General features: G+C 41.7%; 1 protein-coding gene across 6 annotated transcripts in view; it reads left to right on the forward strand.

Moving 5' to 3' along the window:
• Nup98 (nucleoporin 98 and 96 precursor) overlaps positions 1-18,524 on the forward strand; it is an 86,435-nt gene extending 67,911 nt beyond the window's left edge. For all 6 annotated transcript variants that reach the window (XM_050122538.1, XM_050122542.1, XM_050122540.1 and 3 more), the window contains 10 exons: positions 757-986; positions 3,322-3,588; positions 5,424-5,581; positions 6,915-7,058; positions 8,266-8,408; positions 11,408-11,629; positions 12,366-12,607; positions 13,053-13,207; positions 17,180-17,291; positions 17,390-18,524. In XM_050122538.1, coding sequence (XP_049978495.1) covers positions 757-986; positions 3,322-3,588; positions 5,424-5,581; positions 6,915-7,058; positions 8,266-8,408; positions 11,408-11,629; positions 12,366-12,607; positions 13,053-13,207; positions 17,180-17,291; positions 17,390-17,607 — 1,891 coding nt within the window. In that variant the 3' untranslated portion in view covers positions 17,608-18,524. The remainder of the gene's footprint in view (positions 1-756; positions 987-3,321; positions 3,589-5,423; positions 5,582-6,914; positions 7,059-8,265; positions 8,409-11,407; positions 11,630-12,365; positions 12,608-13,052; positions 13,208-17,179; positions 17,292-17,389) is intronic.
• The last annotated feature ends 1,354 nt before the right edge of the window (positions 18,525-19,878 follow it).

The raw sequence follows: 19,878 nt of genomic DNA on the forward strand, positions 1-19,878 counted from the left end.
AAGTATTTGCAAACTAGGTATTGTACATATAGCTTTTGGCTTTGAGATTTGTAGGTCATCATGAATGAGTGAAGCCAGTAACTACTGACTCCCATCCACACGTGGGCCCTGAGATGCGCTCTGTTGCGTTACAATTCATTGGTTTATCCTACATTGTATCATTTATGCATGATTTTATAAACATCAGTATTGGTCATTAGAAATTATTGGTCACTGAGTTTATACATATTTATATGTGTAAATATTAGTGTATATACAATATAAACCGTTTTTAATATTTCAGTCCATCTCATTAGTCTTTTCAGTATTTAAGGAGCTGAGTCTGGGAAGATGACTTAACTGGCCAGGAGTGTTTTCTACTCTTCAGAGGACCCAAGTTTGGTTCTTGGTGCCCTCAGACCTCAGCATACACACATACTTACATACTAATCAGTCTTGAAAAATCATTGCTAAAAATAGAACTAATCTCTGAGGGCTGTGGATGTAGCTCCGTTGGTAGAGTGTTTGTACAGAATGCACAGCATAAATCCACTGTAGTGGACCGTGTCTACGTGCCTGTAATCCCGTCACTTGGAAGTTCAGTGTGATCCTTGCTTACATGCTCCAAGACCAGCCTGGCCTACATGAAACCCTCTCTTAAAAAACAAACATTACAGTGAAATGCTTTTAACTCTGTTGGAAATCAGAAACAAAGGTTGGTCGTAGGGAAATTTCAGCTGTTTCTTTATTTTCTGACTCACCTGTTGTTTCTTCTAGTCTGTCTGAATCCCCCTTCAAAGTTCATTTGGAAAAACTTGGTTTGAGAAAAAGGAAGCTGGATGAAGATCTGCAGTTATACCAGACGCCTCTGGAGCTCAAATTAAAGCATAGCACTGTCCATGTAGATGAGCTGTGTCCCCTCGTTGTCCCCAACCCTGGGGTTTCAGTCATTCATGATTATGCAGATTGGGTTAAAGAGGCACCCAGAGATTTACCACAAGTACAAAGTGAGTACATATTATGCTGCTGGCCTTTGTCCCAGGAGCCAGGTTAACAGTAGTGTGTATTCCAGGAGGATGTATTTCTTCACAGGTATAAGGTGACTTCCTGTGCTTTCGTATTCCGGCAGCTCACCAAGGACAAGAAGAAAGAAATTATGAGTTACAGACACTCTTATGCCCTTTTTACGTATAAATACTTCCTTTGAAAAGTATAGCTAGTCAAATCTCTTGGATTTCTGTGATAATATTCCTTCTATTTCAAGCCAGGATATTTAACTGTGTGTCTTGCAAATCATCTTTATAGGGACAGTTTCCTCTCTAAAGTTTTACTGACTTAAAATTTAAAAAATAATAGTAGTGGTAGTGGCCTGAAAGTGAAAGGAAGCCCTTTAACTGACAAATGACAGAGACATTTAGTAACAGTGCTTGAAGTTTATGTAGGAAGTTTAGATTTACAATTACCATTGTAATTGTAATGAGGAGATGTGCAGTTATTTGCCCTTTATTATTGTTATTGGCATGTGCTAGCTGTGTGTATGTGTGTGTCCAAACACTTTGATTGTATTTGCGCTCTCATATCCCTGTGACTTAACTTTATCCCTTCTGTATCCCTCCTACCCTTTTATTATCATGTCTGTCTGTTTTTCAGTGCAAGGTCGCTCTGTGTGGCCCTGTCTATCCTGACCAGGCTATCCTCTAACTCTCTAAGGCAGAGATCTCCTCCTTCTGCCCCTGCCTCCCAAGTGCTAAGTATTAAAGGCATATACCACTAAGCACCGCTTTTCTTTCTCTTTTTAACTTCCTTTTTTCTTAAATTCCACTTACAGAAGAGAACATGGGATACCAATTTTATTTTGTTTTGTTTGGAATCTTGACTTATTTTCTTAGCATCCATTTACCTGCAGATGCCCTAGTACTTCTTTATTGCTCAGTAAACCTACACCATGTATTCAGACCACACTTTGTCTGTCCATTACCTCGGTTGGTAGAGATCAAGACTGATTCCCTAACTTGACTGTTGGAAATCATGGTGCAGTCACAGTGGGTATTCTTTGGCTAAGTCACCTGTGGTTACATTTTAGTTTTTTCAGTCTTCATACTGGCTGCCATCGTGACTAGGCTAATTTACATTTCTAACAATATGTAAAACTTCCTTTTCTTCACATGCTGTGTCAATTAGTATTTGTATATTTTAATGATTTGGTTTCCGTTTTTCTTTAATGTTAATTTTAATCATTCCAACTGGGTGAAGTGGAATCTCAAGGGAGTTTGGATTTGCATTTCCCTAGTGGCTAAAGGTTTGTACATCATTAGAAAAGTGTTGGCTCATTTGTTTAACCATTTATTGATTGTTTGGTGTTTCTTTTTAAAACTTTTTTTAGTATCTTTATTCCGTACGAATCCTGTTAGACTAACAACTGGCAAATACCTCCTCCCATTTCATAACTTGTCTTTTGACAGCTGACTCTTATGCCATGTAGAAGCTCTTTGCTGAGTACATTTTGTCAGCACTGGTTGCTTATTAGGTCTTCAGGAAGTCACTGCATAGTCGTGTACAGTATAAATGTCTCAAGTCTTAGATCAAAGTGGGGAGTAGGAATCTATCCTGGGTCTCCTGCACTTGAATGTTCAGTTTTATTAACACCTCTTATTAAGCGGCTGTCTTCTCTCTGGTATTTGGCACCTTTATTAAGACTTGTGGCAGGCTCAACATTACAAAGAGTGTGTGTGCTTGTATATATGTGTACTACTCAAATGTGTGGGGGTCAGCTTGCAGGACAGTAGCCCTATCAGTGGTTCTGTTTCCACCAAAAGTCTCTGGGTCTTAGAATGCAGAAAGAAAACTAGCTCATACAGTCTGTTGCTGCTGTTGTGGGGAAGTGAGGTACAGATGGTGAATGATCCCCGCACCTACATGGAGTCTCACGACCATCTTTATCTCCAGTTCCAAGGCTACTGATGCCCTCTTTGGCTTCTGTGGCCACCAGACGCATATGGGGCATAGACACACATACATGCAAAACATTCATACACAAAAATTTTTTAAAGCATTTTGTAGTAGAATTTCATTTGGAGAATGATTTCTTGCCTGTCACAGTTAATAACCGTAACTAGGCTAGAGGAATTTGTTTAAGGGTCATCAGATTATGTCGTTAGGTAAGTATCACATGTCCATAGAGTGAGCAAGTATACCCTCCACCTATGCAACTTATAAGTTGAGGTGAATGGGTTGGGAGTTGAGTGTGTGTGGTGGTAATTGATGTGTTTTGACCACAGTTAGTGATAGGCTTTCAGCAGTAATCAACAAACTTTGATAGCATTACTTTTTGTGCTTTCTTAGCTCTGAAGTACTGGAGCCTGACGTGGACATTATGTGAAGCCCTATGGGGCCACCTAAAGGAGCTTGACAGCCAGCTGGACGAACCCACCGAATACATTCAGGTTCTGGAGCGAAGAAGAGCTTTTTCCCGCTGGCTGTCGCGTACTGCTGCACCCGTGATTGAAGAGGAAGTTTCCTTAGCCCGAAGAGACAGTCCCATAGAAGCTGTCTTCAGCTACCTCACAGGCAGTAGGATTAGTGAGGCCTGTTCTCTGGCACAGCAGTCAGGTAGGAGTGAGATCCTCTGCATCACTACCTTCTTCCTCCTGGGCACTGTCCCTGCCCCTTAATTTTAATTTGCCTTTTATCTGTATTCCAGGAAGATGGTTGCTTCCTCTAGAGACCATGTCTTGTTCCTCTCAACTTAAATATTGTTTATTAAAATTTTGTTGATTTTGTTATGCATTTATAGTAAAGCCAGAAACTGTAGACAAGTAGAAAACAATAAGCAAAATTACCCAAATTCTAAGACACATTTTTAGTGTGTGAGCTTTACTTAGATGGTTATTCTTAGAATCATAAAGCATGCCCACAGAACAACATATACATGTAAACGGTTCACACTTGGTGTCCTGGTTATCCTCATTAATATAGTGGTGAGTGTCCTTGCCTGTCAAAGATAATTTCCTGATGTATATTTTGTTCTTTTCATATAAAATATTATAGATAGCAATAGTCAAGTGCTTCTTAGCAATCTTTTAATATAGCATTGGCATGCTCCTTTGGTTCCCCCCCACCCTACCCCACCCCCCTGCTCCCAGCCTTTCAAGACAGGATATCACTGTTGCTTTGGAGCCTGTCCTGGAACTCTCTCCATAGACCAGGCTGTCCTCAGATTCACAGAAATCCACATGACTCTGCCTCCCGAGTGCTGGGATTAAAGGTGTGCGCTACCACCTCCTGGCTTGACTTGTATTTGTTTATGTGTATATGTGTACAAATGAACACATATGGAGGTCAGAAGAGGCTGATGGGTGTCTTCTACTCCTTTGAGCAGGGTCTTTGGGTTTTTGAGGGGCCCACCACCTAGCTCTCAAGTAAATCACACACAGATGTTTATTCTTAGTTATGAATGCCCAGCTTTATCTTGGCTTGTTGCTAGCCAGCTTTTCTTAAATAATCAGACCACTTTTGTCTCTGGGCTTTTTTTCTTTTCTTCTGTATCTTTTTTTGTTTGTTTTGGTTTTGTTTTTCTTTTTCTTTCTTTTTTTTTTGGGGGGGGGATCAGGACAGGGTTTCTCTGTTGCTTTGGAGCCTGTCCTGGAACTAGCTCTTGTAGACCAGACTGGCCTTGAACTCACAAAGATCGCCTGCCTCTGCCTCTGCCTCATTTCTTCTTCTATTTATACTCTGCTTACTAGTTTCGCTTCTCCTTTCTCCTGCCTCACTATTGTCGGTTCAGCTCTTTATTAGACTGTCAGGTGTTTTAGACAGGCAAAGAATTAGAGCTTCACAGAATTAAACAAAGGCAGCATAAACAAAAGCAACACTTCTTAAAATAGTATTCCCCAACAGAGTCTAGTGTTTTCTCATTAGGCTGGAATCCAGCAAACCTCAGCAATCTTGTCTCCAACCTCACTTGGACTTGGGCTTACAAGTGTGCATGGAACACCCCGCTTGTTACATAGGTGTTAGAAGCCAAATGATTGCACAGAAATCCCTCTTTCATTTTGTTTGATTTTGATTTTTCAAGATGGGTTCTCTGTAACTTTGGAACCTGTTGTGGAACTCTCTGTGTAGACCAGGCTGGCCTCAAACTCTAAGAGATCTGCCTCTCTCTGCCTCCTGAGTGCTGGGATTGATGGCGTGTGCCATCTCCGCCCAGCTGTTTCTTGCTTTTCAAGGCAGAGTTTCTCTATATACAGCCGTGGCTGTCCTGAAATTCAACTTGTAGACCAGGCTGACCTGGAACTCAAAGGGGTCACAGAAGAAGAAGAAAATTTGTTATTATAACTACATATTTGTATACTTTAAGATAGTGTACTCAGGCGGAAAGTGTCTGATGAGGTGCGATGGTGATAGCCTGCATGTGTCCTCACCAGCAAACTCGTGTTTCTTTACAGGTGATCATCGCCTTGCTCTTCTTTTGTCTCAGTTGGTGGGTAGCCAGTCAGTCCGAGAGTTGCTCACCATGCAGTTAGCCGACTGGCATCAACTCCAGGCTGACTGCTTCATCCAGGATGAGAGATTGCGCATATTTGCCCTGTTAGCTGGAAAACCGGTAATGTCATAATAATTATTTATTTGTTTGTTTGTTTATTGTAAGTTGTATACTGTTGATATAGCTGCCAGTTTGGTCTCATTTCTAGGTAGAAATATTTTCAAATTAAAATGTCAGGCAGCCAGGTACAATGGCTCACACCTTTAGTCCTAGCACTTGGGAGGCAGAGGAAGGTGATCGATCCCCTTTGAAATCTAGTCCAGGTTCAAATCAAACCCGGTCTAGAGAAGTCCAGTATAGCTGAGACTACATAAAGAGACCCTGTCTCAAAACACATACCTTTAATCCCAGCACTCAGGGAAGCAGAAGCAGGTGAATTGCTGAGTTCAAGGCCATTCAGCAAATTTCAGGACAGCCAGGGCTGCGCAGAGAAACCTCGCCTTAAAAAACAAACCAAAAAAGTATGTCGGACAATTAACCAAACATAGTTTCTGTATTCTCACATTCAGTCTCAAGCATGGTACGTGCATGAAGAACAAAGGATGATTTGCCAGAGTTGATTCGCTCATTCTACCAAGTGGTTTTTGAGAGTCAAACTCAGGTTCTCACACTTTACACACTCAGCCATCTTCTCACTAGCCTGAAAGAATTCTTTTAATTATATAAATGGTAAAATTGGGGCTGGCAAGATGATACAGCAGGTAAAGAGAGGTGGAACCCACTTGGTGGAAGGAGAGTCTCTTACAGACTCTGTCCTCACACACACACCATGCCATGCGTATTACCCACATATGCTAATAAATGAAGACAAAAATGTAAAGTTGAAGTCTATATCGTATATCATAGTAGTGTGTGCATAGTAAGCTGTATAATCCTCTGTCTTCTCAGACATTAACATTTTTACATCTGTATTGATGTATAGGTTCATATTTGTATATGCATTTATATAGGCAAGGTCAGTTTTGGAGAATAATTTTGAAAGTTTTTCTTCAATTTTCCGTGTATGGTCATTTTCCATTGTATAGTATCGTTATTTTTAATAGTCACCACTCTTCATTTTACCAAAAGTGGAGTGATATTTTAAGCCAATTTTTGTTGCTTATTCTTTGTCTGATTCTGTGTCTTTATAGGTGTCTTATCGATTATGGCAAGAAAATAGGAGGCAAAAAAAAAATGAAAATAGGCAAGATTATATTAAGACTGGTGGTGGTGGTGCAGTCCTTTAATCCTAGCACCTGGGAGAGGCAGAGGCAGGAGGGCTCTCTTAGTTCAATGCTAGTCTAGTCTTCATAGTGAGGCCCTGTCTCAACAAACAAACCATAAGAGCAGAGGGTAGACAGGCAGTAATAACCAGGGCACATAAAGTTGTCATGTGATTCTTTGTCTCCTGCAGGTGTGGCAGCTCTCTGAACAGAAGCAAATCAATGTATGCTCCCAGCTGGATTGGAAGCGTGCGCTTGCTGTTCATCTTTGGTACTTGCTTCCACCAACAGCCTCCATTTCCAAGGCTCTTAGCATGTATGAAGAAGCATTTCAGGTATGTGTGTTCAGAAGAGCCAGGTGAGAACTCTGATGACGATTTAGTCTTTCCAGAGAAGTCCTGCAAGCCAGGCATGGTAGGTACAACCTTTAATCCCAGCTCTTGGGAGGCAGAAACAGGTAACCATCTAAGGCTATGTTGTGAGACCCTGTCTCAAAAAAGAAAAGAAAATTTAAAAGGTGTACAAAGAAAAAGCCATCAAATCACTCTTTTTTTTTGTTTGTTTGTTTGTTTCTTGACACAGGGTGTCTCTGTGTAACAGCCGTAGCTATCCTGGAACTAGCTCTTTTAGACCAGACTGGCCTCAAACTCATAGAGATCCACCTGCCTCTGCCTCCTGAGTGCTGCGATTAAAGGTGTGCCCCACCACCACCTAGCTTCAAATCACATTTTATGATACAATACTTACTATTGACTGCCCTCTTTGAAAACACTGTTTAGTTGAAAGACCCAACAAATTCAAAATTTCATCCTTTACCTTACCTCTTCAACTTCTCTGTCTGCTTTTATTCTATTTAAAACAGGTAATTAATTTTCTTACTGTTTTTTCTGCCTTTAAATCAAAGGGTTTTCATTTCTAAGACCATCTTAGCCCTTTGGGAATTGCTTAAGCTTGACCTCAGGTTTAGTTTGCCTTTTATTAACATGTAAGCTCAAATTTCTCAATATCATTTTTTATATTTTATCATTGTTAAGTTAAAAAGCTGTCTATTAAGCCAGGTGATGGTGATCTATTATGCCAGCCTGGTTTACAGAACAAGTTCCAGGAAAGCCAGGGTTACACAGAGAAGCCCTGGCTCAGAAGCACCATAATTCCTCGCTGAGTTATTTGTTCTGTTGTTTTAATTTTTTATTTTTTCATGAGTTGTTTTAAGACAAGGTTTCATACAGCTCAAGCTTAGTCTGACTTTCAATTTATGATCGCTCTGGCGTACCATGATCCCCTTGAATCCTTTCTTATTCATATTTTATATTTGCTTTTCATAGCATTTATCTAGGCAAAGATTGCACTTAAACAGCTCCAGGAAGCTGTTTGAAGTCCTTACCGGACTAAAAATAGGTAGATCAAAAAGCTGTAACATTTTGATTCTTTGAAATGCACAGCATCCTTAATACAGGTATCTGAATAATTGAGACATGATAATACTAATTGATAAAACTCACAACTTTTGTTGTATTTCTTTAACAAAATTTTCCTTTTCAGAATACTTCTGAGGGTGATAAATATGCCTGCTCCCCTCTTCCTTCATATCTGGAGGGGTTTGGTTGTATAGTAGAGGAAGAAAAAGACACACGGAGACCACTTCAGGATGTTTGCTTCCACCTTCTGAAACTCTACAGTGACAGGTAAGCCATGGCCAGGCATGGCCATTGCTTCAGTCAATTTAGATGAGATAGAGTTTCCACAGAATAACTACCAACACAACTGAAACATTCCCATTACCTACAGAAACTCCCTCATCTGATTTAGGAATAATCCTCAGTCCTGAACAGTGACGGGGGTGGGGCTTGATGTCTGAGGAATTTACATATTTGAACTCAGTCTGTACTCTTTTGTGCCTGGCTTATCCATGTTAATATGAATAGCAGGAGTTTTAGGGAATAGTTACTTTGAATTTGTAGAATTTTGTGTAATTTCATGTAGATTAGCTGGTGACTTACATATTGTTGGTTTGGCTGTGAGGAAAAAAGCGGCACAAATATTTATTTACAGAAGTAGCTGAGCGGGTCTTTGGCACAAGCTGCTAAGGAGACTCAGGTATGAGAGAGGTTCACTGGAGTCCATAGGTTTCAGTCTACCAAGCAACATAGCAAGACCCATCTAAATGAAAGAGGTTGTTCTTTTACATTCTCTCTAGTAATGTTATGTGTCTTCTTCAGAGCTTAGTAGTATAGTATGCAGTGGTATTCTCTGTGTGGTATACATATTTTGATTTATTTATGTCTTTTTTTTTGGTAGTTTGAGCCTGGGTCTCTAAACAGGCTGGCCGAGAACTCACTCTGTATAGTGAACATTCAAATTTCTTCTTCCTTAGTCTTCTATGAGTTAGGATAACAGTAATGTAACCTCCATGAAATTTTTTTTCATACATAATAATAATTTTATTCATTTTTGTCCATGACATTCAAGCTCCACATATGAACTACAAATAAAATCTATCAAGAAAACAAATTTCAGGCTGGAGAAATGGATCAGAGGTTAAGAGCACTGACTGCTCTTCTAAAGATCCTGAGTTCAATTCCCAGACACCACATGGTGGCTCACAACCATTTGTAATGAGATCTGGTGCCCTCTTCTGGCCTGCAGGCAGAACACTATATATACAAAATAAATAAGTTTTTAAAATTCATAATAATCAATTTCCATGAAATGTTTTTAATAAGAAATGGAGAATGGCTTATCTATCATTAATAAATTAGCACATACAATTATTATATCTAAATAAAAATATTTTGATACTTTTTATTTTATGTGATAAACTCGGATTTCTGGTTTTGTTTTGTTTTTTTGTTTGTTTTTGTTCACACAAAGGTCACAGTTTATTTCTACTTTTCAGGATGCTTTCTGAAACACAGAGTATTTATGAAATAGGAACTGTAGTACATATAGAAATAAAATTTACCATTCATTTATTTTTCGCTCTCATCTATTCAAATCTTTTGACTTTTGGTTTTTTTGATGGTTGATTGGTTCATTTGTTTTTGAGAGAGTCTCTCTATGTAGACCAGGCTGGCCTTGAACCTACAAAGATCTTCCTGCCTCTGCCTCAGCCTCATGAGTGCATGGGACTACAAGGTACTCCACCATGCCTGGCTAAATTTAATTATTGTATTTGATGTGTCTGACTGCTTTTGGCTGTGTATATAAGTGTCTAGTGCCCTTAAAGGTCAGAAGAAGGTGTCAAAATACCCGGAACTAGAGTTTTGGGTCATTTTTACTATTCATATGCGGTCTGTGCATTTGTGAGTTAGAGGACACCTCAAGACGCAGTCCATTCTGTCTGTCCACTGTGTGGGTCCTGGGGTAGAGCTCAGGTAGGCAGTCTTGGAAGCAAGAAAAACATTTTTGTTTGTTTTTTTTTTTTTTTTTTTAAATCCTTTCCCAAAAGAGGTTTTCTCTCTGTAGCTTTGGAGCCTGTGCTGGAACTCCCTCCATTGAACAGACTGGCCTCAAACTCAAAGGGATCCACCTGCCTCTGCCTCCCAAATGCTGGGATTAAAGGCATATGCTGCTACTACCTAGACCAGTTTGCTAAAGTTTTAATACTATATAACTTTTTTATTATTATAGAACTTTTGATATTTTCTATTTATCCACAAGTCAGGTTGTGATCATTTATGTGCTAGAGTAAAAAAAAACTCTAGGGAGAGGTTTTTTACTGAAGTTTTTTTTTTTTTTTCCGAGACAGGGTTTCTCTACTTTTGGAGCCTGTCCTGGAACTAGCTCTTGTATACCAGGCTGGACTCGAACTCACAGAGATCTGCCTGCGTCTGCCTCCCAAGTGCTGGGATTAAAGGCTGCACCAACACTGCCCAGCTTGAAGTACAATATTACATCAAGTTCGAGCGTTGGGATGCACCTTAGTCCCAGCACTCAGGAGGCATCGGCAGGTGGATCTCTGCATCTAGCCTGGTGTACACTGCAAGTTCCAGGATTGACAGGGCTCTCTCAAAAAATAGAAGAAAAAGTTATTCAAAGCTTTTTCTTACCCTTTTAAAATATTTGTAGAATCTGTAATAATCACATTCTTGTTACTGGTAATTTTTGTATTTGCTTTCTTACTCTATGTAGTTATGATTTAATTGGTCTTCTAAAGAACCAGTGTTGGTTTCACTGTTATTCCTGTTACTGATCCTTCTCAGAATGAAAGAGAAAAGTTTTAATGGATAAGTACAAAGAGTAAAACCATCACTTAATACTTTTGTGTTAAGATGACTGAAATTGCCAGGCTATGGTGGCGCACACTTTTAATCCCAGCACTTGGGGGGCAGAAGCAGGTGGATCTCTGAGTTTGAGGCCAACCTGGTTTGTAGAATGTGACCTTGTTTCTCTCATACACAACAGTGAACATTACAACCCACAGGAAGAAATGACCTCCATGAAGACCAGTTATTTATTCAGTGAATAAAACAGTCTGAATGGTCCTGAGGTTTTAGCATGGCTAAGAAAAGTAGCAGATGCTATAATAAAGGACAGGGAGAACAGAAATTGTGAACGTCCATTTTTTAGAATGCCAATACCAACCCTGTTAGATGGCACACCCTTGTGAGACACAGAGCAGTGTACCTGTTCAGTACAGATGATCTGCTAGCTGAGTATCTAACTGAATACTTTTTCTCCTCAGACATTACGAGCTCAATCAGCTGTTGGAACCTCGAAGCATAACTGCAGATCCTTTGGACTACCGCCTCAGCTGGCACCTTTGGGAAGTGCTGCGGGCTCTCAACTATACCCATCTCTCTGAACAGTGTGAGGGTGTGCTACAGGCCAGTTATGCTGGCCAGCTGGAAAGTGAAGGGCTCTGGGAATGGGCCATCTTTGTCTTCCTACACATTGAGAACTCAGGGTGAGCAAAAAACCTTTGGACCCTGTTGGGAAATACTATTTTGAAGTGTATTGCATCTTTTCATACTGCTTTTGTTAACAATTCAAAGATTGGTTTGAATATCTAAAATTAACCTGCCAGCAAGAGGCTGAGTGAACAAGTAGCTGACAGGAAGTAAGGAGGAACCGCGTGTAGCAGGTGTTTTTAAGTGGAGAGGGCACTGGGTTGTCTGGAAGACACTGGCAAAAGGAACAGAATCCCCTCGGACTATGGCCCCTTGCGGCTTTAGCTGTTGCTTAAGTGGCAGCTGCTATAGATAAAAAACATAACAACAGAACCCAGTGAGTATATCTAGCACCTAAACATAATACCTAATGAGTCAATCTTTTTAGGCTCTGCTCAGCAAGTTATTGCGTAGAGCATCTGTTGAGATGTAGGACCCAAGATGACTTGGCAGTTAAGAACATTTATTCCTTTTCCTTGGGGTCTGAGTTCAGTGTTCTCACTGCCTGTAGTAACCTTAGCTCTGGAGGATCCAGCACCTCTGACATACATTCATATGCACCAACACACACATGTACACATATAAAAACAATAAACATAAGTATTTAAGAAAAGTCAGAATTTAAAATACCGACTTTGTGATTTGGTTTGGTTTTTAAGTTTGAAGTGGTTTCCTAGAGATGGAGATTGCCTGTGTGAATGATTAGCATTCTCCGTGACCAAGATGATACTCCAGCTTCTTTTTTCCCCATAGCATGCGTGAGAAGGCTGTCCGCGAGCTGCTGACTCGGCACTGCCAGCTGGCGGAGACCCCCGAGTCCTGGGCTAAAGAGACTTTCCTTACACAGAAGCTCTGTGTGCCTGCTGAGTGGATTCATGAGGCCAAAGCAGTTCGAGCACACATGGAATCCGATAAGCACTTGGAGGCCCTCTATTTATTTAAGGCCGGCCACTGGAACCGCTGCCACCAACTTGTCATTCGCCATCTTGCTTCTGGTGAGTGCAAAGGCCTACATCTCCCGGAGTTACCCTGCGCTTCTCTAACCTGTGAGCCCTTGGGATGGCTGAGGCAGAGGTGCTTTAGGACAGGGCAGGCTTAGATCAGTGTTCCACCAAAGGCTACAGAGGCGGCTTGATCTGCATGAGAGGCTATGGGGCTAGGAAAGATGGCCCTGTTGTAGTTACCATCGGCCACAGACGTCCCTGCTATGCGCTACACTCTTGCTCGTGAGTGGGGATGTTAACCAGCAACACCAGAGACAGCTGCTTTGAGAACTGAAGCCAGAAGGTCCACAGGGGTGCCCTTATCACCCTCCATCTGCTTAGGAATTCTCAACAGCAGCTTTTATTCTCCTTCCTGTCTGCCTTAGATTTATGCCTGGTCCTCTGTACTGTTGTGAACCATATCCTTATACACTGAAGCCCTTGTTTCTTTCTTCAGATGCTATTATTAATGAGAACTATGGCTACCTGAAAGGGTTCTTAGAAGATCTGGCACCTCCAGAGCTCAGCAGCCTAATTCAGGACTGGGAAACATCTGGACTGGTTTACCTGGATTATATTCGAGTAATTGAAATGCTCCACCGTATTCAGCAGGTACTAAATTCCTTAAACTGCTGTCCAGTTTTTCTTTTCATAGGCACTTAAAAAAAAAAAAAAACAGATTTCAAAAAGCCATACTAGCCAGAACATCCAGGACTGCTTAGAGAGGTCCTACCTTGAAAAAAGAAGAGAAAAAAGAAAAAAGGGAGCTGGGCAGTGGTGGTGCAACGCCTTTAATCCTAGCACTCAGGAGGCAGAGACAGGCAGATCTCTTTGAATTCGAGGCAAGCCTGGTCTACAAAGTGAGTTCCAGGAAAGGTTTCAAAACTACAGAGAAACCCTGTCTCAAAAAAAAAAAAAAAAAAAAAAAACACAAACCCAAAAAGCCATACTATAGCATGTTGTGGGGGTGCATGACTTTCCCTAGCACTTCGGAGGCAAAGGCAGGTAGATCGCTTAGTTTTCCAGGACAGCCAGGAAACTTCTCGAAAAGAAAAACCAATAAAAACCACAGAAGCCAAACGGTACAGTACAAAAGAAAACGTGACACACACATACAGTCCCAGCATTGGGAAATGAGGCAACAGGATCAGAAGTATGAAGCCAGTCTAGGCTGTGTGAAACTTTATATCAAAAAATGAAATTCAGGGCTGGAGAGATGGCTCAGAGGTTAAGAGAGCATTGCCTGCTCTACCAAAGGTCCTGAGTTCAATTCCCAGCAACCACATGGTGGCTCACAACCATCTGTAATGAGGTCTAGTGCCCTCTTCTGGCCAGCAGGCATACACACAGACAGAATATTGTATACATAATAAATAAATAAATAAATAAATAAATAAATAAATAAATAAATATTTAAAAAATGAAGTTCATTGGTAAATGTAACTAATACTGTTGAAGATGAAACTTTGGGTATTTGTTTGTTTTAGCTGGTCTTAACCTATAACCTAGACCAGCCAGGATCTCACTGTGTAGACCAAGATAGCCCTTTTGGGGTATATTTTTAGTATACTTAGAGAGGAGAGTGAGTGTGATGCATGCCCTAGCACAGGCCTGGACACCAAGGACAGGTTGTGGAAGTGGGAAGCAAGCTCAGGTCATCAGACTGAGCGGCAAACACCTTTAGCTGCTGCGCCATCTCTTTCCTCTGGAAAGTGCGAGCTGTCCTCTCCTTTGCTGCCAAAACTTGTGGGACATTTTCTTGTACCTGCTAGATCATTCTGTATTTTTTTTACATCTTTACATTCTTGAAGTTTTGGGGGAGATTTTTCATGTTGTGAACTTACATACCATTGAGTATAGAGGTTCAGAGCTCAAGCTCCAGAGGTCAAAGTATTAGGTTCAATTTAGGTTTCCCACATTGACTAAGTTACTTAAACTTTCCACCCTCTGAGGGTTACAAGGAGTACAAGTTAGAGTGGGCAGTGGATAGACTGTAGAGTGTATCCAACAGAGTTTTCATGAAGGTCACACAAAATAGGCACAGGACTTTGATGCAGTAAATTACTCACAACACACGAAAACCTTGCTCCGGCTCCTATCATCCACTTGTAACTCTAGCAGTGAGTGAGGCATATGATGGGCATAATTCAGGAATCACTGAAGAAACTCTGTAGTTGAAATCAGTTTATTTATTCAACTTGGTCATTAAAGATTTCCCAATACGCCGGGTAGTGGTGGTGCATACCTTTAATCCCAGCACTCGGGAGACAGAGGAAAGTGGATCTCTTGAGTCCGAAGCCAGACTGGTCTACAAGAGCTAGTTCCAGGGCAGGCAACAAAGCGACACAGAGAAACCCTTTCTCGAAAAACAGAAAGAAAAAAAAAATGAACCTCCAATGTGGTGAGTTCTGTGATAGATTTGGGAGCTGTAGAGGTAAACAGTATGTTTTTCCCTTACTAAAAGTACTAATTCATTGGGGGAAGATGTATGTAAATAAGCCAGAAATCACCATAAAATAAAGGAAAAGATTGACCACGGATTATTTTGTTCTGACAATATGCCAGGACAAAAAAGGAGAACATGATCTAATCAGAGGGAATCAGAGTGACAGTGTAGCTGTGTCCACATTCATAACTTTATGAAACACATGCCTCAGTCTCTGATTTGGGGCTCAGTTAAGAGCACTTGCTGCACTTGGCAGAGGTTCAGGTCCTAGTACCCACGTGATAGCACACAATCATTATTAACTCTAGTTAATCCAGGAGATCCAGTGTTCTCTTCTACCCGCATACATGCAGACAGAACACTCATGCACAAAATAAATCCTTAAACCTGTCCAGCTTTGTCTTGCTGCATTGCTCTTTACTCCATGAATTACTTGTAAACACGCTCCAGCTTACAGGGTCTGGCTGTTTGCTTCACCTGCAAAGCTTGGCCTTCTCTTGTTTGGCAGATCTTAGCTTACACATGAACTCTCCAAGGACACTTCTGATACTCTCTCCTGAAATAGACATTCAAATTTTGGGAGGAGGGAGTGGTTTTGAGATAGGGTTTCTCTGTGTAGGTTTTTTTTTTTTAAATAGATTTATTTGTGTATACAATGTTCTGTCTGCATATATGCCTGCAGACCAGTAGAGGACACCAGATCTCATACAGATGGTTGTGAGCCACTATGTGGTTGCTGGGAATTAAACTCAGGACCTCTGGAAGAAGAGCCCATGCTCTTAATCGCTGAGCTATCTCTCCAGCCCCTCTGCGTAGTTTTGGAGCCTGTCCTGGAACTCACTCTGTAGATCAGACTGGTTTCAAACTCACAGAGATCCCACCTGCCTCTGCATCCTGAGTGCTGGGATTAAAGATGTGGGTCACCACTGCCCAGCAATGACATCCATTTCTTTATACTCATAGTTTATCACAGCTGTGATTCTATAAGGTAAATTACTACTTGATATTTTCTTGTCTGTAAAGTTCATGAACACAAAGGCCTCATTTTGTTTACTGCTGTTAAAAGTTAGTAGTAGGCCCTTGGCAGAGGCTAAGAGTATGTATATAGACATAAATCAGTGAGTTCTGCAAGCCTTCTTCAAAGTGAGTTCCAGAGCTGGTAAGATGGCTCAGCGGATAAAAGAACTTGTAGCCAAGCTTGACGATGTGAGTCCAGACCCCAAAGTGGCCATGGTGAAAGGAGAGAGTGGGCTCCCACAAGTTGACTTTTGACCACCATATGCTTGCATGGCTAGCATTCACAAACACCAAATTAGTAAATTCCATGAAAAATGCATCTTGGAAAACATCTCAAGTAAACCTGAGTAGGGAGGTGGTTGGAGGCTCTGGATGGTTCACAGTGAGGAAGATAGGGTAACTAACTGAGAGAGAGGCAAGGTTAAGGCAAATGAGATGTTGCTACAAAATATTCAAGACTTGAATGGATAAAAGTAAATCAGCTTTGTATTTTGGAAATGTATCTGAACCAGCTGCATTGGCAAGACTGAAACGGGGATAGTGGAAAGTTTGAGACTAACCTGAGATGTATAGTGAGTTCCAGGCCAGCTGGGACTACATATCAAGACCCTGTCTCAAAGACCAATGGCTATAAAGCGATCACAAATTGGAAGTAGAGGGTGACACTAATGGCTGTGGTGAGAAGGGTGCTAAAGCAAAAGCCATGGCACAGAACCAGAAGATTGGTATATTGGGTTAGCATTGAGTATAATTGGAGCCATAGGGATGGATCGGGAGAGTGTATAGACTGAGGAGGTCCTGCACTGCTTTAGGAATGTCTTGAGTTTAGAATAAGGAGATGTAAAGTCGATGCTGGTTTGAATAGCGCCTCTTTACTAACTCTCTGAACCAGATTTACCCTACCTAAAAGTTTTTGGTGCTGTGTTAAACTATTTGGTCTGTGAGTCATCATCTAAAGACCTGTCCAGCCCAAATGTACTTTCTCTCTTTCAGCACTGAATGCAGGGGCACTGCCATCAGCTTCTCAGTTTTTCTCCTCCTATCAATTGTTGCTGGGACTTTGTGTAATCTGTGGTTGAGGTAGAAGTTTCTTTTGTCCTTACTGGTCTGATCCTCTGCAGGTGGATTGCTCAGGCTATGAACTAGAGCACTTACATACCAAAGTCACTTCATTGTGCAGCCGGATAGAGCAGATTCCGTGTTACAGTGCCAAGGACCGCCTGGCTCAGTCAGGTAAGCTGTGGGCCCTGCTTTCATGTGACTTACTTCCTGTCTTTATGACAGCCTCACCAGTGCTGTGTGGTCAGCACTCATTGTGTTTTTCTCTCTAGATATGGCCAAGCGTGTCGCCAACTTGCTGCGGGTAGTACTGAGCCTGCAGCATGCTCCTGATGCCACCTCCAACTCAACACCAGACCCTCAGCGAGTTCCTTTGCGTCTGTTGGCTCCCCACATTGGCAGACTTCCCATGCCTGAGGACTATGCCTTGGAGGAACTTCGTGGTCTCACACAGTCCTACCTGCGAGAACTGACTGTTGGGAGCCAGTGAGCCCAGCTCTTCGTCACACTCATGCGCACTCCCTCCCTCCCCAGGGGTTCCCAGCACTGTTCTATCTGACATTGTTTGCCAATCTCTGGGTAGGTGTGGACTCCTCCCTCCCTTTCTGCTGCCCTAAGCAGCAGCATCCATTAGTTGTTCAGGGGTTCTCCTAACTAATACTGAGCATAACATACAAGGGCTTTTGGAACCAAAAAAAAAAAAAAAAAAAAAAGACAGGTCAGATCTCTTTACCAACTTCAAGACCATTCTTCAATTTCTTTTGAAAAATGGTCAATAAAGCCTCTTTGGCAGAACCTCCCAAAAAACTGGGTTACCCAGAGTTCTGAGTCTTGTGACACACACACCCCATGCCAACGTCTGTCCTACATCGCTGCACCTCTTCTGTTTGAAGGCACTGAGACAGGTCTCAGACATATGTCTGGTAGATGACTCATTTGTCCCTGAAGAGTTCTTAACACTGGGATTGGGACCTTGTTGAAGACAGAAGGGCATGGAAGCAGAGCTCTGCCAGGCTCCTTTTTTCATCCCTCGTCTGTCCTGTGAACACCACACCTGCCCTACTGTCCTGTGCAGTGTGTTTCTGTGAAGCCCCTGATTGCTCTGGCCCTTGATTTATCAGTCATCTTCCTGGGTGTGCCAGGAGTTTGGATGAAGAATGTGAAAGGTGTTCCTCCCAGCCCTCCCATCTAGCCAAGAGCATTTCCCACCCTTCATCCACCTTCCCAGAAGGCACAGCTGTCACTAAGACAGGCCTGGCTGGGCCCTAGGCACCTACACTGCATTGCTGCTGGCTGTGGAGAGTCCCAGGCTCTGGCCTGAGACAGGTGACACTTGGGGCAGTCACACACAATATGACCACCCCTGGGTCTTTGTGCATGAAGATTATGTAAAGGTTTTTATTAAAATTATATATATATATAAATGATCTAGATTATTTTCCTCTTTCTGAAGCTACTTTCTTAAAAAATAAAATGTTTATAGTATTCTTGATGGTACTGACTTTTTCTTTGTGTTTTGGGGGACTCATTTAAATAAAAACATTGTAAGTTAAAGAGAGAACAGATGGCTAAGGAGTTGTTAGTTCAGCAGGTCAAAGCACTAGCCATGGGCTGGAGAGATGGCTCAGCAGTTAAGAGCACTGACGGCTCTTCTAAAGGATCCAGGCTCAAGCCTCAGCACCCACATAGCAGCTCACAGCTGTCTGTAACTCCAGTTCCAGGGAACCCGATACCTTCACACAAACATACATAAAGGCAAATCACCAATGCACACAAATAAATAAACATAAAACACTAGCCACACAAGCCTGGCAACACAAGTTCAGAATCCATGAAATGCAGATGCATCTGCACACATGTGTAACCCAAGCACTGTTGGTGCCTGCTTGTATGCGCGCTCTGTGCCTCACAACACTTTAAAAACAGCTTTCACAGTACCCCGTGGACTAATCACCAGCCTGGAAAGAGCAGCACAGCCGTAGGCACTAAGACCTGCCTCACAGGAAGGCAGCAGCCAACTCGGGCACACCATTAGTTAGCGCTGAATTGAGACTCAGGAGCCCAGACACTTTTTCCTTGCAGTGGTAGGAATTGAACCCAGGGTCTTTGCATGTTGAGCTGCATCTCAGCCCAAAGACAGACTTAGGGACAAGGAAGTTACTGATTAGTAAATACAAGTTTATGTACATAGGTTCTGAGTTTAAACTGCATCACTGAATATATTTTGTATTCAAAGCTTTCTGCTCTGTTCTGGAGATTGTTTTTAAGCAGTAATGATTCCTGAACTGGTTGCTTTACAGTGGCCTGTTTTGAGTATCAAATGAGAATTCAAGTCTATTCATGTCTTGTTGAACTGAGGCCTGAGCAAATTCCAGGTAGATTTAACCAAAGACTTGTGCAACATCACAGAATTGGAGGATAAAAGAATAGAGTGTTTGCTTTGTCTGAATCAGTTTGGACTCCTGAGGCCAGGGATCAATCAGCTGGCAAACCCCTCCATCCACAACTGACTCGGAACCTAACAATTCTTGCTTTCCTTGTACCAGAGATGATTTACAGAAAGCATGTGCTACAGAAAGGACTAGTGGTTTTTTAATTCATATGGGAAGTACTTTCTCTTAGGACAAGTACTATTCTTTTTGGTTTGGTTTGGTTTGGTTTTTGGTTTTTCGAGACAGGGTTTGTCTGTAGCTTTGTTGCCTATCATGGAACTAGCTCTTGTAGACCATGCTGGCCTCAAACTTAGAGTCGTGTCGTCCCC

The sequence above is a fragment of the Alexandromys fortis genome, unplaced genomic scaffold, assembly GCF_014885135.2.
Source record: "Alexandromys fortis isolate MF-2015 unplaced genomic scaffold, M_Fortis_MF-2015_v1.1 scaffold_209, whole genome shotgun sequence".
NCBI lineage: Eukaryota > Metazoa > Chordata > Mammalia > Rodentia > Cricetidae > Alexandromys > Alexandromys fortis.